Genomic DNA, 24,379 nt, shown 5'->3' with positions numbered 1-24,379 from the left:
CGTGGAGAAAAAATACTCAATTTGGTGCTCCAACAGATAACTCCCACATGGATATTCATTATCAGATACAAATTAACATCCCTAAATCAGATCCTCTTTTGAAAAATACTTACATGGACAAACATATCATGTCGTCTTACACGCAACCAACTGTAAAATTTTTTATTAGTTAAAAAATAAAAATAAAATTGTCTCTCTCCTCAATTATCTCAATCATCCATGATTTCAATTTAAAACAAAATTTAAATTTAAATTTTCTCTTTCTGGTTGTTCCTAAAACATATTTAACCCTATATTATAATATTAGGTTAGAATTAAAAACAAACAAATCAAATTTTAATCAATACAATCAAAAGTCCAAGTTAAATGTTATTTGATTTTCTTTTTTAAGAAATATAAAGAATAGAAATATATAAATAAAACTTTTTATGATTAAAATTAAATTATGTTTTTAATCTTTTGTGATAAAAATTAAAATAAATAACTAAACTAGAAAATCAAAATAAATAACTAAAACAAATACTCTTTTTTAAAAGTTTTTTTAAATGTAAATTATACTAAATAAAATACTACCCCAAATCAGACTTAAAAAATGCGATTAAACTCGATATTTGCCCATAATAATATTTAAAATTCAGACAAAATTAAGGTATGCAGTTAAAGAAGAGATGATAAAATGTTTTAGCAACCAAGTCAAAAAGACTACACATTGATGGAATGAGACAACCTCTTAGCTTAAGGCCGATTACATCTGTGGGGAGGTTGTCTATCAATCTCCATACCATTGCAGATTTAGAATTAGGAATTTCTTCATTCCAAATGATCTTGTTCCAAGGCTTAAGCAAAAAAGGATGAGAGCATAAATAATAAGTATCCTTGAGAGATAAACCACCTGAAATGGTGTGCATCCAAACTGGCTTGTCTTCACAAGGAAGCAACATAATGGTTGTATTTGGTATCATTGTTATTAGGTTGGGGTAAAGACATTGAAATTCCAATCGAATTTTCCATTTGGAGAGGACAATGGAATCATTAACCTTTGCTTGTAAATTTTTAAAAATATTAGAAGGGATCTGGAAGTAAAATCCCAAATTGATAAAAATCTAGTCATGGTTCCAGAAATTTATGATTTTAGCATTGCCAATAAACCACGGTCTTTTAATTTATGATGTGCTAAAGATCCACTATAAATTTGAGTTTTAGTGTGCATATTTATGGAAGAAGGTTCTGAAACTTTACATTTTCTTATTTGAAGTTTTTTTTTAAAGTTCTTTATTTCATTATCAAATACTAGTATATGTAATGATATGAAAATTATATTTAAAAAATCTATAACTTTTTTAAATGTAATTTCATTTTTTTATTCAAATTTTTTCAAGAAAAATGTATTTATTTATCAAATATAACGTTTATTTGCATTTTTTTTAATGCATGCGTTACTATCAATGTCACCTCCTCTTTACTGCAATATTTTGTTTGAAACATGTGTATATTATGTGTATATTGGTTAATAATTGAAAAAGATGGTTATTGTATTTTTGATTGAGAATATTGTTATTTAAAAAAGTAATTCTACTTTATAGTTTTAATGAATTTTTAACAATATGTGAAATCTTCCCTTTGAAGACAATGATGTTGAGTTACTAGCCAGCTGATCAAAACATTCTATAAACAAAGTTTAGAAGAGACAGTCACTCAAACTCAACCTCAAACATAACTGTATCCAAAACGGGAGCGGATTCTCTGCCTTTAGCCCGCAAACTGCCTTCTACCTTTACCATTCATAGGATGATGCCACGTATCACCTTTTATTTTTTGAAAAACAAATAAAAATTGAACTACTTTAATTTAACAGTTTCTCACTAGGTTATCTTCTCCAAACCCACCACCATTTCATTCTTTTCTGTAGCCATTGTCGTCTTTCATCGTTTTCACCCACTTCCGGCTATCTTCATCAAAATTTTATAACCGCCATTTTGATATGATTTTGTTGGTGCATCTAAACTTTCTCTACCATTATTTTTACAGCCCTCTCTATGTCGGCATTCCGATAACTTTGCTGCCGCATTCCGACTTTCACTACCATTATTTTTATAGTCCTCACCGTGTCGGCATTTCAATAACTCTGCTGCCGCATCCCGACTTTCATTTGCCCCCATCGTATCCAACCTTCAACTGTCGTATTTGTTATTGGTAGAAACGCAAGTATTCCAAGTGAAATCTATTGAGTTTTCATGACGCGAATTAATTGATGTGTATTGAGTCTTTATATCAGTTGAATATTGTGGCAAGATTGTAACAAATTGGTGTTGAAGCATAGGCACAGTAGCAATAGAATATTGTGACAAAGATTGTTTATGATTGATGTAAAAAGAGTGTTATGGTATATGGCTTGTTAGAGATGTGTATTGAGATTTAGGCTTATCATGTTGATAGTAACATTTAGGGCCAGTTTGTTTCAGATTCAAAAAAATGGATTTTTTCTTTGTATTTTTTAAAATAGATTTTCTAAAACCGTTTTTTAAAATATTATAAATTTTTTTATATTCGTTTTTTCTAAAATGAAACACTAATTTTGACATCTTATAACATAAACATACATAATTGAAGACCAAAACTTTGTCAAAATCATAATTTTTTCAGAAAGTCGTATTTTAAAAATGATTTTTATGAAAATCTATTTGAAATAGCTTCAAAATTAAGTGATTTTTTGAAATTTTGATATCCAATTTTTTTCCCATAAATAGATGAAACACCTAAAATAACATTTTAAGAATAACTATTCAAACAAAATTTTCATTTGAAGCTTTTATAAAAAGTTTCTTTGTAAAAAATTTTTTCACAAAATTTGATTACACTATAAAAATCATTTTTAAAAAAAGCCAAAACAAACGGGCCCTTAAGGAGTTTTTGCTGAATGGGAGTTATACATTATCTTGTAATTATTTTTTCTTCTTACCTTCTGCTTGTATTTTTTCTTTCTGTAAAGGATTTCTTTAGTTTGAAAAGAATTAATGAATTAGCTACATGGTGTCTTCTAATATAATACAATTTAACCTAGATTACACATTGTCTTGTACAAACTAATATGAAATGATATACTTGATATATTTCTAGTTAGTTACATATTGTCTTGTACCATAATACAATTTAAACTAGAATATAAAGAATACAAACTAATATGAAATAATATCAGTACCAAAAACCTGTTATGTTTCAAGTTAGCTTGTTCTTCAAATGTTATGTTTCTAGTTAATTTGATTGAACATTACTATTTCAAAAAATTAGAATACAGAACAATATCAAAATACTATCAGTACCAAAAAGTATAATATTATGGTCAAACAACTCGTTTTTCTTGAAATAGTTGTTGAATCACTTAATCCAATATTGCAATGTTTGTGGCATTGAAAGGTGCCTGCATAATAATACAAACTAATTAATATCATAAGAAACTTATGGTGTCAAACTAAGTCCAATTTAACAAAGTTATGCACCAGAATTGGACAAAACTATGTAGCCGAATTCAACAAAATTATGCAGCCAAATTCAGTCCAATTTAACAAAGTTATGCATCCGAATTTGACAAAATTATGGAGCCGATTTCGACAAAACTATGTTGTCAAATTCAGCCAAATTTAGCAAAGTTATGCAGCAAAATTCGACGAAACTATGCAGCCGAATTTGACAAAATTATGCAGCCAAATTCAGTCTAATTTAACAAAGTTATGCATCCAAATTCGAAAAAAAAAATAGTGCAGCCGAATTTGACAAAGTTATGCAGCAAAATTCAGTCAAATTTAACAAATTTATGCATCCGAATTTGACAAAATTGTGCAGCCGAATTCGACAAAACTATGCTGTCAAATTCAGCCAAATTTAGCAAAGTTATGCAGCAAAATTCGACGAAACTATGCAGCCGAATTCGAAAAAATTATGCAGCCAAATTCAGTCTAATTTAACAAAGTTATGCATCCGAATTCGAAAAAATAGTGCAACCGAATTCGACAAAGTTATGCAGCAAAATTCAGTCTAATTTAACAAAGTTATTCAAGCAAAATTATGCAGCAACAAAATTATCCAGCCAAATTCATAATCGAAACATTGGAAATTACCATCAAAAGTGCTGTAAAACTAAGTTGACCATCTTGTGTTTGAGGCGGCTCGTAAGTTGGAGGTGCCGAACATGATATTGTCTTTGAAAGATGACTTGCTGCGTCTTTTTCCTAAAACAATAATGTAAAATTAAATTAAATTACTATACTTGTAAACCTAAAACCAGTTATTTATATGTCAACCCCTACCCTTAGGTGGTAAAATTAAATGACTATATATGTCAACATATATACCTGAGATATTTGACATTGTGATTGTTTTCTAGGTTATGCATTTTTCTTTCTATTCTTCATAATCTCAACCCAACCCTTGCGTCTCTTTTGTTTTTTTGAGCCAGACCGTATCTTGAATCCACTGGGTTGTGTAACATCATTAGTCACAAATGTCGGATTATTAGCATTGTTGTTTTTGGCTTGTAAGTTAAATTCCATTAATTCTTTATTCAGGAAATCAACCGTGTTATCTACAATCTCAAGACACTCTTCAAAAGGAGATGCGTTAGTAGCTACTCGAATGGATTTAGAAACAACGTTTCTAAATTCTCGCGTGATAGATAACTTTGGATCACCTTCCACCTCTTTCCCCCTCAAATCTTGCACAACACCGCAACGAGCTTCTAATGTCCACCTTCTTAAAATATACTCGTCAGGAACAACCTTAACATCATTTGCTTCAAACACTTTTAATGCGTGGGAACAAAGTATGTCAAATGTCTCAAATTTTCTACAACTACAAGATATAGAGGATGAAGCACGGTTAAATGAGTGAGACTCACTTATTTGCATAAAGAGTGAGACTCACTTCTCTCTAGTATGCTCATTGCTAAGAATAACTTAAACTCGTTTTGGAATAAATCAAATACAGCATGAGTATAAATCTTTCCCATTTGTATTAGTATTGGAGATGTCTCATATCTCAACCTTGCAAGCTTGTGTTTGGACTCATACTCACAAGTCAATTTGTTTCCTCTCTTCTCCTCAACAACTTGTTCAAAGTGTTTGAAAAACTGTATAATATCCACATTTGGTTTCATGCAAGATTTGAAGTTTGCATTCAAACTTTCACTAAGTTGTGTACTTAGCATGCCAAGTGTGAATGTTTTCTTCATGTAACATGAAGCCCATTTTCTTTTTATAACATAAACTGATTTGATCCATCTATTTTCATGAAGATTATATTGATTGACCAAGTCCTTCCAAGCTGTCTTAAATCTTCTTCCGTGTCAAACTCATACATGCATTTCTTGAAATCTCTTAAAAAATAACTTCCTCCTTTCATCAAATTTCTAAGGTGTTTAATTCCATTCTGCGACAAGTGCCACGTGCATAAAGCATGGTAAGTCTCAGGCATCACTTCAGCAAGAGCTCTAGACATTACCTGATCTTGATCAGTAAAGACAGTCTTTGATTTTTTTTTTACTATGTGCTTGTAAGAATGTCTCAAACAACCATTTAAATGATTCAATTGTCTCATCATACAATAGTGCTGCACCAAAAATGATTGAACCCCTATGGTGGTTGAAACCGGAAAATAGAGCAAGTGGCCAATTAGCATGATTAGTACAGTATGTAGTATCCAATGACACCACATCCCCAAAATAACCGTAATCTAACACCATATTTGCATCACACCAAAACATATTGGTGATTTGTTCTTCTATATCCATCTGGTATGCATGAAAAAAAGATGGATTATCCAACAATTGTCGTTGAAAATATTGTGAAAGACATCCGGCCTCGCCATACACCATACTTCTTTGTCTTCTTGCTTTAAGGTAATTTTTTACATCCAAACGTGTATATCCAAGATTAGCTTTGTGCCTCGCATGTTTGCTCATGAGTTGAAATGTTGATTTTTGTCTCAATCCAGAGTCATCAGCTAGATCAATCTCATGCGCTTGGACTTCAATTATCTTTATATGTGATGCAAGCATGTGTGTTGTCTCTGGTGGTTGTAGAGGGTGATTATGGTCTTGTACAAATTCATGAATGACAATTTTTCCATTTTTCAACACAAGAGCGTTCCTTGCTTTTCAATCTGTTATGGTCTCAGCTCTATGGTTGCTAGCAAAGACATATCTCTTGTCAGGTTGTCGTAATCCTTCCTTACTACAAACAAATGATGATATAGTACCATCTTTTTTACTTTTGTTCACATAACGTTTTCTAACACCAAAGCCAACATGTGCACCGTATGCGAGACAAAACTGATAAGCTGTTTCTATTGAGTCAAACTTCATACCAACCAATGGCTTCCAATCAATACTTGAAGATGCCATAATAATCACACTCTATTTGTATCTTATTACCTGATTTTAGAAGAAAAACAACATTAAGTCTTTCAAATAATTAAAACAACAGACACATACACTTCATAAAGAACCACAAAATAATTTAGATGAACTTATTAAGAATGTAACAAAATCAATCAAAAGAAAATATAAACAAATTACTATAAAATACCTAAAAAAAATACACCAAACACACAATGACATAGAACCAGAAAACAAAGAAGAAAATTAAAAATATGAAATGGTGGTGCTATTACTACTACAACAAGTATATATACAGAAGAAACCTGAACAGCGACAATGATCAAAGATTTTGCAACGATGAAGTTCGACGGCGACGGCGAAATTGAACGACAAAGACAATCGATAATAGCGAAACTCAACGTTGATGGTGATGACACAAAAATGTTGCAACGATGAAGTTCGACGGCGACGGCGAAACTGAACAACAAAGATGATCGGTAATAGCGAAGCTCAATGGTGATGATGATGACAATCAAATACATAGAGATGATAACTAAGCTCCATTGTGATAAGAAGATGAATTCACATGACAATGATCAAAGATTTTGCAACGATGAAGTTCGACGGCGACGGCGAAATTGAACGACAAAGACAATCGATAATAGCGAAACTCAACGTTGATGGTGATGACACAAAAATGTTGCAACGATGAAGTTCGACGGCGACGGCGAAACTGAACAACAAAGATGATCGGTAATAGCGAAGCTCAATGGTGATGATGATGACAATCAAATACATAGAGATGATAACTAAGCTCCATTGTGATAAGAAGATGAATTCACACGACGAAGGAGATGAAATATCAACAGGGTCATGGTTTTTTGATTTTGTATTCAGATACTTTCTTTTGCTTTTTTATATAAAAAATACAATAGTGAAAACGTGGCATAAAATAGGTTATTAGATTAATTGAACGTCTATGATTTGATGAAAGTTAGAAAGCAGTTGCCGCGCAAAAGTTAGGGGATCCATTCCCATCTAAAACAACCACCTTTCCTTCGTCGGGAATAGCATCGTAGCAATTCTTCAAGTGCTGCCCATCACTTCAATCATGAAGTATCCACTGCACAAAATTTCAGCATTAGTTATATAATAACATAACTGTTGTCTCCAAAGCATTATAAAACTCATCCAAAATGCATTATTTTATATTTAAAAAGCAATTAACAATTTTGGGCTATAGCATGCCTGAAACAGCAGTCCTCATCTGCTCTGGAATTATGGAAACACTAAGTTTATTTTCGTTATGCTTTTATTTTTCATTTCTATTTTATTTACTCTCTACAATTCTATATGATAAATCATGCAAATTATCATGTGTACCAAAAAATTCACTATAGTCTTCTATCTCTTTTATATATTGCATCTACAATTCTCCATCCATGTCTTATGCCCCCACAAATTTGTTTACATGATTGTGCAAAAACTCAAGATTATATCCAAAAAATGGACAAAAGGACCTTGATGGTCTCTTACAGATCTTCGACAAGCTGCTACTTTGTCTTGGTTAAGAGAAAAATCCATCAATGTCCTACACCAAAGGGGTAGTATGAAACAAAGAAGACCCTTTGAGCATACCTATTTGTGTTTGTATATCATTAATCATGATCCCAGTAGATAGAGTAGCCTTCTAAAAATACATGTTGGTTACTATAATTCCCGATATTGGATGCTGCAGCCCTAAACGTTAACTCTAATCGTTTTAATTAGGCATCCCTGCTTTACACACTTCACTAACTCTAAAACAGAATGATCTCAAACCAAATAATTTCTACTTCTTCAGAGCTGGAGCTCAAATCTTGATCACTACCACTCATAGTAGTATCATCTTTCTGAGATCCTTCCTTATCCAGTGCGAGCCGCCACCTATTAGAGACGCACATTGAAATCTAGTCAGTCTTGCTCTATTGAGAACAAACAATATCAAATGCTGACATAGGACTTTATTGCAGACAAAAGGCATCTTTTAAGTTTATTCAAAGTTTAAAAGTGAATAATGTATTAATCATTTTATAAGGTAATTTCAAACTTTAGCTAGTTTAGATTTAAAAGGAATCAAAGGTGGACATAATAGTGCATCTACAAAGAGTAAGAGATATTTGATATCTCGAAGAGCTTAGTAGTTAGTAAGCCCATATCATTATTGGGTAATGAAAACATCAAAGTTTGTTAATAATACTATGAAAAGATCATTATCAGAGTATCATGCCATTTTCCAAGTAAAAAAAAATTCACATGCTTCCATGCTTAAGATACATATGAAAAGATCTTGTTGACTACCTTTTTGAAATGGCGGAGACGCTCATGAGCATGCATGAGAAACTGAACAAGTCTGAAGATTTTACACACCTGGAATCCAACTGGTGGACTAGGGCCTTGCCACTTTAATACCCTTGTATTGTGAATCTGATTCAGTAGTTACAATAAGTACCTTAATGCATAAAATATTCAGTTGTTAGTCACTAAACATCTAGAGGAAAAATTGAGACTTCTAATCAGGTTTATAAACTATTACTAAGAACCAATAATTTCGACGAATCCTAAGGATCATATACCATCTTCGCTCATAAATAAAATACAGAAGTAAAGAATTTTCTGAGCTGGCATAACAAAAACTCAGAACCGTTCAATGGTTTTCTTTTAAATATTTGACTAGAAAATGTCATGATCAAACACTTAGCTTATAGGAAATCGAAGAGCTGCTAACGGGAAGTAAACAAGCATGTAAATTTATATTTATCTCTGTCTCTCTCTAACTTCTTATCATCTACAACTGACACATTTCAAAAATAGTATTTTGATGTCAAGAGTATTATTTCTCTTTGGAAAATTCTACATGCAGCTTCATGAAAATGTCGCGTGTTCCTCATTCAAAAATAAAAATAAAACAAAAACTACCACTATTGAGTAAATTTGTATTTTGGTCCTCAAATGATCAAGGTCGAACAATTTAGTCCCTCAAATTTACGAATTAGAAAATTAGTTTCTGAAATTGAAGAATGTATGTCAATCAATTTAGTCCCTCCATCAAAATATCTCACTAGTGAATATCTATCAAAATCAATGAAAGACTTGTACGTTAACTTGAATAGTCTCTAGCATCATCAAAACATGTATAGAACCTTTAAAATCGTAGTATTAAATTTGAAAAAAATGACTAAATTGACATACATGGTTCAATTTAAAAGACTAAGTTGTTTTTTTCACATATTTGAGGACTATAATAATAAGGTGAAAATTACCATGAGGACTTGAGTAACATAAGGTTGTACTCCACTCTCAAATTGTTGAGTATCTTCACTACTGCAACATGAGTCCCTCCTCTTCTGCCTGAACAGATTCACACAAACAAAAAAATGAGAAAGACTAAGACTTGAGAAAAACTGAAGCGAAAATTGATGATCGAAAACCTACAAGAGGCTTGGCAATTCCTCATCAGATTTTAAGAACTGTGTAGAGCTTGATTGATTCGGGTTGTTAAAGATCGATGACCAGAAAAGGTGAGGATAGCAGACATATTGATCGACGAGAGTCACCACGAGATCGATTGAGAGATCGAGAGCCCTACGGTTTCTGAATTTCGTTCTGAGTTTTGCATGAAAGGGAGAGGGCCATTCTGAGAGTGAACTGTGTTTATTCTGAATACTTAGAGGGATAAGATAACAAGTATAAATAAATAAACAATATAACAATAATAATAATAATAATAATAATAATAATAATAATAATAACAATAATAATAATAATAATAACAATAATAATAAAGGGTAATGTTTTTAAAGGAAATATTATTTTTAGAGGTGTGCTATGTATACACCCAATTATTAACACATCGTATGTACACCGTAATTTTCTTAATGCATTCAGAATGTGACACAAATACCAAAGCAAAAAGAAATTATTAAAAAAAAAGAAATGTATATCTACTAGTAGATATATACGGTGTTAATGTATGTTTTGGTGTAAGTCTAGCTTTCCTCTTATTTTTAATTGAATTTTACTATTATACCAATTTGACATTAACTACTGATATAATCTGTAGTTAAAATATGATAGCTAATGTAATATTATTTTGTAGCACTCTATATGCTATTCGACCAACTATAATTAACAATTAATAGCATATGTAGTTTCCCAACTCATAAATTATGTTCTGGATCAAATTACAAAATTATAAATCAAATCGAAATTAGTATATCATAAATCAAATTTTAATTTGTTAATAGAATCTAAATCAAAGTTTAATGTAAAATTAAGATTATAAAATCATAAATCAAATTTTAATTTGTTAATAGAATCTAAATCTAATGTAAAATTAAGATTATAAAATCATAAATCAAATTTTAATTTATTAATAGAATTATAATATCATAAATCAAATCTTAATTTGTTAATAGAATCTAAATCAAAGTTTAATGTAAAATTAAGATTATAAAATCATAAATCAAATTTTAATTTATTAATAAAATCTAAATCAAAGTTTAATGTAATATTTGATTTAGATCGTTAAATCAAATATTACATTAAGATTGGTTTTTAAATCTATAAATTGTCATAAGTAAACATTGTGTAAACATTGTATATCCTTATCGATAATTGTTAGACAATAAACAATGACAAATGGCAAAAAGAATGACAGCATTGAGATTTGTGTTAAGAGTTTATCAAAAAAAATTACGGTGAAAGTAAAACCAAAAGAAATATTTAGTACAACAAAAAAGAATTTTGATCCAGAAAGCACTATCATATTTCCAATTAAATCAAAATCACCACGTTCGATACCAAAACTTGTTGATGCAGAATTAGCTGGCACACATTTATCTAACAAGTGTACTCTAATATTAGTAGAAGGAGATTGTGCCACTTCATTTGTAGTAAGTATCTAGTATTTATTATATCCGTCGTATTTTAAATTTGGGTTTATATTTTTAAATTCTAATATATTTTATTTTGTTTGAAGAGGGAAGGACTTTCTACTATAAGTCAAAGTAAAGAATATTATGGCATATTTCCAATAAATGGAAAAATTCTAAATGTCAGCAAGTCAACTGTGTTAGATATAATGAATAGTAAACCAATTCAATCATTAATCACAATTTTAGGACTTCCAGACCGTGATAACCATAAAAAAAAATTGAGATACGGTCATGTAATTATAATGTGCGATCAGGTAAAACTTTTTTTAACTTTATTCTTTATATTTATTTGTTTCTTTTAGTTTTCACCAAATTGTAATTTTTAATATTTTTGTCTTTAATAAACTCAGGATCCCGATGGCTCACACATTAAAGGGTTGATTATAAACTTAATGTATATGCTATGGCCCACACTAATCAAAACTCCAAACTTTTTGTCCCAATTTCATACACCAATAATCAAGGTTAGTTTTTGTCGTTAACTGCATAATAATTAGTTTTCTTATATTATTTATTTTATAAATTTTACTCATTTTATTATATTAACCTTAAACTCAACCCTTAAATTTTCAAAATCAATTTCAAAATACTGCTTAAAAATAATATCAGTCTAATTCTCACTTTCATTGCTGTTGTCGATTGTTTCACATAAAAGTAACATAAGTGACCATAATATTTAAATAATAAATTATAATTTTAATAACCCATGTCATCAAAATAATTGGTGGGTCCGGAATGTTTCTCCATAAGAGTGTAGCTGTGGGTTTTCTGTCACTTTAAATGCCAATTTGTCTGATTTCAAACCTTAAGGTTTCTTCATCTCATCTCGCTAAACCAGATTTTGAAATTCGACCCGGTTGATCATGGAGATTTTGAAACTTTACCCTGTTTTGGGTTTTAATTTTTAGGTTTCCTCATCTCATCTCATCTTTCTTATCGATTAAACCATCTGAAGTTTTGAATGGAACCAACCTAACTGACATGGTTGATTGTCTCAGTTTCAGACATTCAATATTTTCTCTGGCTCTAATTGACTTATAAAACTTATTTTTGCAGATCAAAAAAAGTGACAAAGAACAAACATTTTACTCTATTGAGCAGTATGAAACTTGGAAAAAAGAGCGCAAAGATTTATCTAGTTGGGAGACAAGATATTACAAGGTAGGATTTGTTGTTGATAAGGGAAATCTAGGTTTACACTTTAACCGACTTTATTTTAATACTTTTGATGCTGTTGTGGTTTGCAGGGGCTGGGTTCACACACTCCTGAGGAAGGAAGGGGGTATTTTCAAAATATGGAACAACATATAAAATATTTTATGTGGGAAGACGGAGATGATAATGCTATTGATGTTGCATTCGGATCTGATCCACTACCCCGAAAGAAATGGATGAATAGGATTGCTGAGGTTACTATCATAACCTTGTTTAAAAACTTCATTTATAAATTTAGACCTAACTTCATTTTTTTATTTTATTTAGATGGGTGAGCATGACAATTATTTAAAGGCCAAAAGTACAAGTTATGCAAGTTTCATCAACAATGAGTTAGTATTTTATGCCAGAGCTGATCTTCAAAGGTCCCTTCCTTCATTGCTCGATGGTCTTACAAAAGTGAGGAGAAAGATTCTTTTTGGCTTATTAGTAGACAATGACATGAGATCAAACCGTATTGACAATTTAATTGGTACGGTGTCTGAGCGGACTAGTTACAAACATGGCCCACGTGGTATGTCTGAAGCCGTGATTAAAATGTCACAAGATTATGCAGGAAGTAACAACATCCCTCTTCTCATACCATTGGGTACTTTAGACAGTAATGAAACAGTAAGATGAACGTGCTGCTATTTTATTTTATTAATTAGGTTAAATATGTTGTCTAAATGTGTGACTATTCTTATTTCTAACCCTAATTTTCTCTTTTCAGCACGGTAAAGACCATTATTCAACGGATAGATACGTTCACGTTAAGCTTAATAGTATTACACGCCTCCTTTTCCTGGAGGAAGATGATAAGTTTCTTAATTACTTGAATGAAGATGGGAAATCCATTGAACCATATTGGTAATTTTTTTCCTGTTTTGTGTTCATTCATTATAATATAAATTGAGTACACATAGCTTATTCAAATTCAAATTCAATATTTGTGATACAGCTACCAGCCCATTTTGCCTATGATTCTGGTTAACGGCTGTAAAGGAATAGCTGTAGGTTGGAGTTCCAATATTCCCAATTATAAACCATCGGATATTATTAAAAATATTAAAAAGTGGTTGATGGATAAACCACTTGATCGCATGACTCCATGGTACAAGGGATTTTCAGGAACCATTAAAGAAGACCCAAATAAAGTGGGATCTTTCTTGGTGAAGGGCGATGTCCGAATAAAAGATGAAACAACATTTTTGATTGTGGAGATTCCTTTTACCAAGAGTAAAAAAGATTACGAGGAGTTTCTTACATCTATAACTGAAGGACCTCGTGGGAAAACACGCCAGATTAAGGTAAATGATATAAATAAATACTTACTTTGTATATATACCATTGTTTTCTTGTGAATTTATGGAAATTTTTCTTAAATATAGTCTTTTGAAGAAGAAGGAAATGGATTCAAAATTGACTTAATCCAGCCAAAGAAGACCAAGACCAAGAAAACAAAGAAAACAGAGAAATCAGAGAATTCACTAGAGATGGAAAGTTTAATAGAAGAATTTGATCTTCAAACTTCCATTTCAATCAACAATATGCACCTGCTTGATGAAAATATGAACCTAAAGAAATATGATACAGAGATAGCAAGTATGTCACATTCTTTCACTTTACTTATCATTTTTTTAATGCAGTATATAACCTTAGTTATGTTGTTTTTATTCAGTTCTGGAAGAGTTTTTAGCATATCGGTTGGTTTGTTATGAGAAAAAAAAGGTAAGTTTACTAAGGAAAATTTAAATATAAATAGAGGTCATTCTTACCTTCAATTTACCTAGTACTCAAAACTAATATGAATTGAATCAACCTGTCCATGCAGACTTCTATGGTGGACCAACTTAAACATGATATGGAGAGTCTGGACCACAAAATCAAGTTTATAAAATTGTGGCAACCGTCTCGGGATATTAAGAAGGCAGTAGAATTGTTCAAGAAATATTTATCGGAAGAGAAGCCAAAAGAACAATTATTGGAAAAGGAAAAGTTATTGGAAGAGAAGCCAAAAGAACAATTATTGGAAAAGGAAGAATTATTGGGAGAGAACCCAAAAGAACCTATTCTCGGTGATGATTACAACTATCTTCTATCTATGCCTATTAACACTTTCTACGATGATAGCCTGCAGAGGATGGAGAGTGAAAGGAAAACAAAGGAAAAACTTCTTGAGACGATGCAGAAAACAACACCCAAAGAAATGTATCTTAAAGATATAGAAAAAATCTCAACTATTTTATCTGACTTATGATGTAGTGTCTTATTTGTTTATGTGATGAATATCTATGCCTATATGTTTTAGAATGAAGTTTTCCATGTTGTTTGTTTGTGTCCAGACTCACGAGTCGACACACCTAACAATTAGTGACTGAATTTGAGGAGCCTACTTGTAAGAGAATATATATTTGCAGCAATGCTCACACCAAAACAAAACAAAATCTTATTAAAAAAACGAAATAATGGAACTTGTGATAAGAATATGCTTTCTTCCCACTAGACTTATAGTTGCCAAATTTACAAGAACATTATGTAAAAAAACTACCAGGAAGGGGGTTCAAGCTTGGTTGCTTCTCATTCAGTTTCATGAACTCTTCAGAGCTGCTAAAGCTTCCCTTGTTGCCATCGAGACAACTGCGTCCGAAGCATTTGGCAAATAATAATACTTCCCTGCAGTATGAGTATTTTTTATGAACCCAGTTTACTTCTGTTGCGGAATTAAATACATTTATTCAATAAAATAGCAGTACACAAACCTTGAGCAACTCTAGCAATCTCTTTAGCGAAACCCGTTGAGACAAACTTGTTTTCAGTGTCAATGACAAGGAGAGACATTCCTGTTTTATATATCTTTGCAGCCACCTCAATAATTTCATCCTTCATTAAAACAAAGTCAATAATTAGTTCAGACTGAGAGAAATTGGAACTGAACATGTAATACGTAAAATCCTGCGAACTTATGCATATTTAAGAAGACTGAATTGAAAGTAATGCATATTAAAAAAAAAAAAAAAGATAATAACACAAATTTTCTCCTCAAGAAAAAGAGATTAAGAAAACAACAGAATGTGTGGCTTCTAATATGTTGCCAAAGTTAAAGGTTTAGATTCTCATTTCTTTGGTTACTAAGGAAATTGTTCATCTCATTTGGACGTCCATACATTTCTAATTACAACGCTTAGCTTTACCTTCAATTCTTGCGATGTAGGTTTAGGGGCATCACTAGCAGCAGCAGCTTCAGGGTCATTTGACCTTTTCAATGATATGTTGGCTCGACCATCCGTGATTGCAACAATCATTATACGTCCAACATCACCACTTTTCTCTGCATTTAATCCAACCCTAACAGCCTAGGCATTTTAAGGAAGAAGAATAAGCTTAAGATTCAGCAAAAGATATATTTTGGGGAACAAAGTCTATTTCTGATTCTTGAAAAGACCAAACTGAAATAAAGAGGATTATACATATAAAATTATATTAATATTTCTTAATCATAAATACAATATAAGCAAAGATCAAACGGATGTTGTCCATTGTCCATCTCTTTACTGCTTTGAGTTTATGGCCATTGTCATTTCCACATAAGTGGTAATGTCAATATTCCTTAAACATGTCAGTAGTTGGAAATAACCATTTAAAATATTAAAAACAGGTTCAGAGTAACATAAACAGCAGCCCATAGTTTTTTAAATTTGACCTCAGTGGAATTTGTTTGTTTTAAATTTTAAAATTTTAATATGTTACTATACTAAACAAGAGATCATAAATAATCTGCATACTGTGGTAAGACCATGTGCAAGGGGCGACCCTCCACCACATGGCAGTCTTTCAAGACGTTTCCTTGCCATTGCAATTGATCTAGAAGGTGGAAGGAGAACTTCAGCAGAATCTCCACGGAATGGAATTATAGATACCTATTAAACCAGAATAGTAATTGTTAGTAATATAACTATGGAAACAGTTTCATAATAAATGAATCTTGTTTTATGTTAAGTCCAACAAATATCATCAATTAAACTCTAGTGTGCTAAGATTAGGTATATATAATGAATCATATATACAAATTAAACTTGTTGTAATTATTCTATTCTAAAACAGTGATTCTGGTTTGAGAATTTGCAATTATGCAAATATGCGTATTGATAACCAGCTATGCACAGGCTGTTAAGAGTCACACATCGGATAATATATGGCCTGAACATGTGCTTATAAGTGGGGGCAATCCTCATCCTACTAGCCGGTTTTGTAGGGATGAGTTAGACTCAACCACATTTGGCTAACCCTGAAAATAGCAGGTACCACCTTAGGCACAGCCAAGCAAGTAAAGAATTGTTATAATTTATAAACTGCTTCAGTTCTCAGGGGACAGTGACAATTTTCTTTAGGTGGGCATATGTGTCTTAATTGAATAATGAAAGTTGTTCTTTTTTTCCAAGTTCTGTCTAAAAATTTTTATACAAAACTCACATGGTGGATTGGCACATATAATTTCTGAAATGATATAAAGCCTCACTTTCATTAGCCATTAAATTATAAAGAAATTCACATTGATTGTTAAAAGATTTGTTGCATGCAAACCTGATCCCTGCTTGTATAACTTTCTGCCAGAAGCTTAAGGGCTGCACCCTTTGCATTCTGCATTCTGTTCAATGCCATGCTTCCACTGGCATCAACCACAAATATGACCTACAATAATTGAGATTATTTTTTAAAAATAGTATACAAGCTCACTCACTAACAGTTTAATATTTCTGTAGTAAGTATTGTCAGAGCAAACTGGAGATTTTATATTACATGGCCAGTAAAATAAAAGTATTGATGCAAAGATATTAACATTTAAATCCTATAAGAAAATCAGAATGGATTAATCACTATAGACATTAAGACACCAAGGCTATGTTTGGGAGTTTGGAGCGGAGGGGAGGGCTTTGAAAAAATAGAAGGATTAAGTGGAAAGAATTGAATGATTTTGGTTTAGAGGGTTTTAGAGGATTTGTTTTTATTCATAACACCAAAAACCCCCTAATATGGGGAACTCAAATTTGTATTGAAGGAGGGCTTTAAAGGGTTTTGGAGGGCTTACATCAATTTTGAAAATATCTTTTATGTTGTTATAGTATTCAAAAAATTTAAAATATAGTAATGATATACACTCTTTTATCATTCTATACAAAATCATTTTTTAAAAAATTGTTAAATATTTTGCTATATTTTTTTAAAAATTCGTTTTCGGAAGCCTTCCAAATCCCTCCCCCCCCCCCCCCCCCCCCCCCAAAATTCCCAAACATAGCCCAAGAATCTAAACCAAATAATAACCTAACATCAGCCATATTTTTTCAGTTGGATGCAACAATTGTTAACTATATAGTCATTAACATGTATGCAGCCTTAAAAGTTTTGAAAAATATAAGTGAAGACTGACGATGGCAGAAAATATAAGAGAAGAATAACAGCACCAATGCTCCTGCTTTACGCGCCATTCTCTTTGCCCTCATGTCAGTTTTTTCAACATATACTTTTCTACGGTTTTCAGTGTCTTTTTCCCTTCGCAACTTTTGATAAGGTGCAGCAGCTCTAAGGGTTGCATCAACTGCTAATCTCTTTACAGGACCCTGGCATACAGTGGCTTCATTTAGTAGGGGAAAAACATTACAACTTGAATTTGTAATGAAAGTGAAATAGTCTTGAAATTACTTAGTGGACACTGTAAATGTGATTAAATTAGAATACCAAGACATAAATGCAAGTTGATATGAACTAATCAAATTATTTGATTATATATACTCGATTGGTGCTCGCCAAAGTTCCAAGAAAAATTATAAACAGCAAACCAGCTAATTATATTTGATGTTTCAACTTTCACTTGTAGAACAAACAAATGGGGTAAGGAATACCTTTGGAAGCATTGGCTTGATGTATCGGCCTCTGTCCTCTGAAAATATGACATTTTTTGCCCTTCCAGCCTTCCCACGGCGTCTCTGTGCTTGTTGGGCAAAGAAGAGAAGTTTTTCATCCACCAAACCCCCTTCAGCATCAAAGATAAATTCTTCAGGTAATTGGTCTTGTTGTTGTTCGTTCTCTTCATCCTTGTCATCCTGTTTAGAAAAACAACATTCAAGTTATATAGATACAGTGAGGTAGGTGTTTAAATTTAGAATAACTATTACAAAACATCATTTTTAATTTCAGTAACAAATTACACAAATAAGTACATATATTAACATTTGTTTCAAAAGATAGGAAACCCACTTTGTTTGGCATGGTCTCCTGTGAATGAGCAAAATTTTATTACTTTAAAAGATGTCCTAATATTTTTGTTTAACTTTCTGAAAAGTGATTTAACTTAACCTCTTCCTCTTCCTCTTCCTCTTCTTGTTCTTCTTCTTCATTTTGTTCTTCGTTAGATTCTTGGTTTTGTGGAGGCGGTGGAGGAGGAGGCGGCTGATTTTGTTGCTCGGGTGGAGTATCAGTAATGATTGACCGGGGAAGAATGACCAATTCTACCTGCATTACAAAATACACAATAAACAATTTATCCGACAGACTCATAAAATTCAGAAAGTAATAACGACCACTTGTACTTGATCAAAGCTCTTGAGCATAAATACATATAAAGGGCTTAACCAAGATGTTTGATCAAACCATTTTACAAAAGGCAGAGGTAATAAAATTATATTTAACCAAATTCTTAGTAATACTAGGCACTAGCAACCTGCACATCCTGTGAGTCTTCCAAATACACGACTTTGCAAATATTGCACTATAATAGAAAAATTAAAATATGAATCTTTTGGATGCATAGTTCAAGGATATTATTGTTTTGTTGCCCTTCCTTTTTATGAGGATATCAGCACTATAAACAATTAGTGATAATATTGAGTTATTTAACTAAAACAGATTTCAGTAACTAGACAAATTTATATTTTAAATGGGTGGGACACAAACTAAATATTGACCACTTATTGTTCATGGGTAGCAGGAAAGCTATGAAGAGAAAAAAAAAAAAACCCACACTTCAAACTATTGGCGCTTAGTAGTTACGTTCCAAGGAGGATGCTATAAGAACCGCAGAGACGGAAATTTAAATATTAAGGAAAGCTTACGGCTTTTTTAAGGTCATCCACATAAACCTTTTCACGTCCCTCCAGAGCAGCTAAGCACTTAGCAACACGAGCAGCATACAGCTCAGCTCTGTGTCCCTGCAGTTCATAACAAGTAATCGAAATTATCAAACCACATGGCTAAGGATATCAGCTCAGACGAGCAATGGATGTTTTTCTCTTGAATAGAGTATTTATAGATTAACAAATTTCATTACACTTTGCTTCAAACTTTTGTTTAAATTCTTCCAATGTAGTATCACTAAATCATATTTTAAATTATACAATGCACCGAAACCTCTATTCTCTTCTATAATGCATAATATTCCTCTGCTCCAATACACTTAACAAATATGATGACACCATATATACTCACGGTTAAATACTAAATCATATAGCAGTTTCAGAGAAAGAAGAGCTTGTGTTAGACCACAAGTCACTAATAAATAGCATAGGAGAACCAGGTAGGTTTGGGCAGTCACTTAATTAGGTAGTTAGGCAGTTATGCTTGTGTGATAGCATCTATGTGTTTTCAGAATTAATAAATACGAAAGTTATGGAAAAGGGGGTTATTTAGTTATTTGGATTAAGGATTGGGAGGGAGAGACCAAGCTCTTGAATCTTGGAAGAGGATATCCTTGTAACATAACCATCCTTGTCTCTATAGACTTTCCTTTATGTTCTGGTGTGTGATTATATATATATCCTCAGTTTTAAGACCATTCTGCAGATGATTTATCCTACAATTTATGTCCTTTCTTATCCTACTTTATTCGAATATATACCAGTTCTAACACCTTGTTATGGAATGAAAAATATACTGCATTTAATGACCTCAATGAGTGATCAACATAAAAAGAGAGATAGAGAAAGAAAAAATCCAGAATATTTCCTTTAAAATTATAACCCTTCTTTGGCCTCAATTATACCCGTTATTTCTTGTGTATCCAAACTTTATATTGCACTTATAGTCTCCTAAACTTAGTTAGTAGATGTGAAAATATAGAAAGATCAATTATTGAGGCAATGTTTTCTTGTCCCGCTCATTTGATGAAGGACAGTCTAATAGTTATAGGTAGAGCAGAGGGAGATCAAGAAAGGCTGTAAGTCAAACCATTAAGAGAGATCTTGATGCCCTCTCAAGAAAATAGAGATTTGGTGGTAAAGATCTGTCTTTGAACTTAATACATGATAAGGAATTATGACATTATCTGAATTCTGAAGCATGTAGCAGAAACTTCGAAGAATGTATTTATTTTCAACTAGCAGAAGAATGAGATATCTGTTTGGTGATTTACTTCTTTAAAAAGTAGAAAAATTGCTTCCCTTAAGAAAAAAAAATGAATCGACCAAAGTTAACAATCAATGGATATCTGTAGTGTACATCATATTTACCATATAAAAAACTTCTTTCGAAACAAAAAAACTTGTTACATACCTGGACACCACCTCGTAAAGCCTCGATAACCAGGTATTTTAATTGTTCTTTGCTAATAGTAACTTCCTTGAGATACTCTCTAGCCAAGATGATCTGCATTTCATAAATATTAAGTCATATCAATGTTTGTGTCAATCTACTCTGCAAAGCCTACATTGTGGAATATGGAATAAAAGTTGTCAACTCGGAAGTTCCATTTAACTATAAACCAAAAGACCAAAATAAAATAGACAAAAGGAATCTAAAAAGCAGATTCTTAACATTAGTAATTTCGTTGTAAGTTTTACTAAGTCTCGGCTGGGAGACCCAACAGCATTATTTGCGCTTGGACTTGACACAAAAATCCAGATTTGGATAAAATCGTGCAGGTCCTCACCACCTATCATAAGCAGTATTTACATTGTAGAAAGAAGAAAAACTCAATTATCACTTTAAAAAAAAAATTGTAGAAATGGCATTATGAATGTGAACCTATGCATGATTGTTACAATCATATTTGCGATTCAATTCATACAGCGCCTTGTAACTCTTGAGACCAAGTAATTTTATTTATTGCATGCATAGCTTAGGCTACAGGTTATTCTTCTTTACTCTGTTTTCTTGTTGGCAGAACCCAGATTAAAAAAGTGTTTCTTCGGAAGAATAAGGGTGAGTAGAGGGGAATAGAATTTTGGATAGTTTCTATAGTGAAAACCAGGGCCAGTTCAAGTTACGGCTGTTTTAACAGTTAGTTAAAGATTACAATCAAATTAGAAGAAATACAGAAACAACAACAAATAAGTAGTGAGTGGAAATAACAGAGAACCGATTGGATTAGGTGCAGAGTTTGCAAGGGAGTGTTGGGACTTTCAAATTTCCTGGGGTTATGTGTACCTATCTATAACTTGTGTTCTTCCATCCTCCCTTGAGATTTTGCTATCATCTTGATTCAATTTCAGGGAGGAGAGTGATATTCAATAAAAATCCTATTATTTCCTATCTGTTCTTCTTTTCCGATATGATTCCCATTACACTCCTAGGCATACCTGTGTCTTTGCGTTGTCTGTATCCTCATCAACCATTTTAAATACTTGGTTACAGTTATCTTGAAATTCTGTTGCAATTCCAACAGCTTCAACACGGTTTTCAAAACTCATTGGAAGATCTGCACTGCAGAGGAGTGTATAATTAGAAACAAGAAAGATGATCAAATTTTGATAACTAATCTAATTAACTAAGTCTTGGGTCAAGTTTTTTTTTAACCATTCGATAATTTTGTATTAGTTGATAAAAATACGACGACTTAAAACATTTTTCAATGGATTTTTCTTACCATGTCAGATTTCAAAAGTAAGAAATAACAATGAATCAGCTATTGTCAGAGATAGAGATGAAGAGACAAATACAAAAGTGAGCGTGATAAATGGAGGCAGAGGAAAGTGAAAGAATTTTCATTACTTCAGGACAGTTTCAGTGTATTTTAATTATCATGGCTTCATGACATTTTTAATGAACTCGGAATGATACTTATCTGGCATTAAACACTGAAGTTTTTTCTAATTTCATGAAATTATGTAGCTTATTCGCCTCATCGCCACACTAACCCTAAACCCTAAATAAAAAAGAATTCTGAAGGGGGAAAATTGTAGATTACAGAAGTACCTCAAATTAATTGCAATACGGTCTAGCAGATGTTCCCGAACAGAACCCTCGTCAGGATTATAGGTAGCAATCAGAAGGGGCCTGCATGGGTGCCTAAAGCTGATTCCCTCTCTTTCAACAATATTTACTCCTTCAGTCAGTACATTAAGGAGCAAATTACTGATACCCTCGTCCAAAAGATTAATTTCATCAACATATAAAACACCTCTATGAGCTTCAGCGAGTAGGCCTGGTTGGAAAACAGTCGTGCCTGTCTTCACAGACTCCTCAACATCAACTGACCCAATGAGTCTGTCCTCCGTGACTCCAAGAGGAATCTGAACCATAAACAAACATACTATAGTTTATAGGAAAAAAGTATCTTCAAAATAATTATCAAGATGAATCTTGGATGATAGAATTATTTAGAACCTAATCACATACATGAAAAGCTTATTCTCTGAACAGTACCTGAACAAACGGAGACTTGATGACATGAGTTTTAACAATTCCATCAGAATCATATTCCACGCGTTTGTAAAGACCATCTTCCCACCTACAAACGTTAACTCTTGCTAAATGAGCTTTAAAAAGGAAAAAAGAAGAATCTAAAACAGCTTTTGAAACAAAGACTAAACAAATATTGCTTCATCCTAGTTAAAAAGCCAGTGACCTTACTCGTCGGGGCACGACGGATCTGCATTGGATATGGAACCTTGTACAACTTCAATAGGCGGCAGAATCGCATGCATTCCACGCGCCATTATTGTTTTAGCAGTTCCTCGCCTTCCTGATATAGCAATCCCTCCAATCCTAGGGTCAGTAGCCCCAAGTAAAAGAGCAGTTTTAATAGCATCCTGCATAACAACCACAATTCGCAATATTCATCTTCAACAGAAAACAAAAATCAACTCGCATTCAAATATCTAACCAGTAACCACTAAACCCTTCAAATGCACCTATCGTTAAAGCAAACTAAATAAATTCCAATTTCATATAAATCATTATAAATACGAAGAAAAAAAAAGGATAATTACTTGGCCTATAACAGCAGCGAGAGGGAAGTACTGTCTTCCGTAATTGGAAGCATCGAGCTTCTCCTCGGAAGCTTGCAGCACGGCTCCATTTTCGGATTGAGCGCGAAGCTTTGAAACGCTGCGTTTTGGTGGAAATGTGGAATGCAAAGAGAGAAACGGTTTTGATGTGAATGAAGGAGGAAGTAGAGAGTGGAATCGGAGTTGAAGATTGGGAGAAGTAGTGGTGTGAGTCAAAGTGAAACCCATTTGATTCTGATTGATTTCAGAACGAACAATCACAGTGGCACCTTTTCTTATCTTCTCTACTTCTATGTTTCTATTTTGATTTTGGAGGGTTAATTAATGGAATAGATATAAATATTAAATATAAATAATAAATAAGTAAACTACAGTAACAAGTACAAAGTAGCAATAATGCATTTTTTAGTAGTGTGGATATTTAAAATTAAAAATATAATAATAAATATTATTTTAAAAATACATGGTTCATTAATTGAGACATTTATAAATAGAATAAAAAGAATATGTGCGATTAATTCAAAAAATAAAATAACTTAAAGATTAAAATGTAACATTAAAAAAATTAAAATATCAACTTCACTAAATATTCTACTTGTCTCAAATTATAAGCGAGAAAA

General features: G+C 32.3%; 2 protein-coding genes and 1 pseudogene across 3 annotated transcripts; 1 reads left to right on the top strand and 2 right to left on the bottom strand.

Moving 5' to 3' along the window:
* Nucleotides 1-3,379: 3,379 nt before the first annotated feature.
* Nucleotides 3,380-6,394, bottom strand: LOC131650359 (protein FAR1-RELATED SEQUENCE 5-like; annotated as a pseudogene).
* A 5,720-nt stretch (nt 6,395-12,114) lies between these two features.
* Nucleotides 12,115-14,819, top strand: LOC131652503 (DNA topoisomerase 2-like). Of its 2 annotated transcripts, none has more exons than XM_058922365.1 (9): nt 12,115-12,254; nt 12,403-12,507; nt 12,594-12,755; nt 12,829-13,173; nt 13,274-13,410; nt 13,502-13,850; nt 13,932-14,145; nt 14,222-14,271; nt 14,375-14,819. In XM_058922365.1, exons 3-9 carry the CDS (start codon nt 12,642-12,644, stop codon nt 14,798-14,800), a joined length of 1,635 nt encoding a protein of 544 aa, XP_058778348.1. In that variant the 5' UTR covers nt 12,115-12,254; nt 12,403-12,507; nt 12,594-12,641; the 3' UTR covers nt 14,801-14,819. The 2 variants fall into 2 exon arrangements, with proteins under 2 accessions (XP_058778348.1, XP_058778347.1); XM_058922364.1 differs by having other exon boundaries at nt 12,120-12,330.
* A 192-nt stretch (nt 14,820-15,011) lies between these two features.
* Nucleotides 15,012-24,066, bottom strand: LOC131652502 (magnesium-chelatase subunit ChlD, chloroplastic). The gene is made up of 15 exons (XM_058922363.1): nt 23,742-24,066; nt 23,383-23,561; nt 23,176-23,260; nt 22,726-23,042; nt 22,110-22,233; nt 21,085-21,177; nt 19,650-19,745; nt 18,895-19,050; nt 18,441-18,641; nt 18,003-18,158; nt 17,125-17,232; nt 16,326-16,460; nt 15,735-15,896; nt 15,303-15,423; nt 15,012-15,216 (listed from the first exon to the last, which is right to left on the bottom strand). Exons 1-15 carry the CDS (start codon nt 23,985-23,987, stop codon nt 15,131-15,133), a joined length of 2,265 nt encoding a protein of 754 aa, XP_058778346.1. The 5' UTR covers nt 23,988-24,066; the 3' UTR covers nt 15,012-15,130.
* Nucleotides 24,067-24,379: the final 313 nt, after the last annotated feature.

Source organism: Vicia villosa, linkage group LG2, assembly GCF_029867415.1.
Source record: "Vicia villosa cultivar HV-30 ecotype Madison, WI linkage group LG2, Vvil1.0, whole genome shotgun sequence".
In the NCBI taxonomy this organism is placed as follows: domain Eukaryota; kingdom Viridiplantae; phylum Streptophyta; class Magnoliopsida; order Fabales; family Fabaceae; genus Vicia; species Vicia villosa.
This window is presented reverse-complemented; position numbering and strand designations above follow the sequence as displayed.

Bases quoted from the DNA above. Each gene is read 5' to 3' on its own strand.
- LOC131652503 (XM_058922364.1), top strand. The intron at 12,508-12,593 runs GTAGGATTTGTT...TGTGGTTTGCAG, and splicing joins GGGAGACAAGATATTACAAG to GGGCTGGGTTCACACACTCC. The intron at 13,851-13,931 runs GTAAATGATATA...TCTTAAATATAG, and splicing joins GGAAAACACGCCAGATTAAG to TCTTTTGAAGAAGAAGGAAA.
- LOC131652502 (XM_058922363.1), bottom strand. From the start codon at position 23,987: ATGGGTTTCACTTTGACTCACACCACTACTTCTCCCAATCTTCAACTC. The intron at 23,562-23,741 runs GTAATTATCCTT...GTTGTTATGCAG, and splicing joins TCGCTGCTGTTATAGGCCAA to GATGCTATTAAAACTGCTCT. The intron at 16,461-17,124 runs GTTTGCATGCAA...CTGGTTTAATAG, and splicing joins GTTATACAAGCAGGGATCAG to GTATCTATAATTCCATTCCG.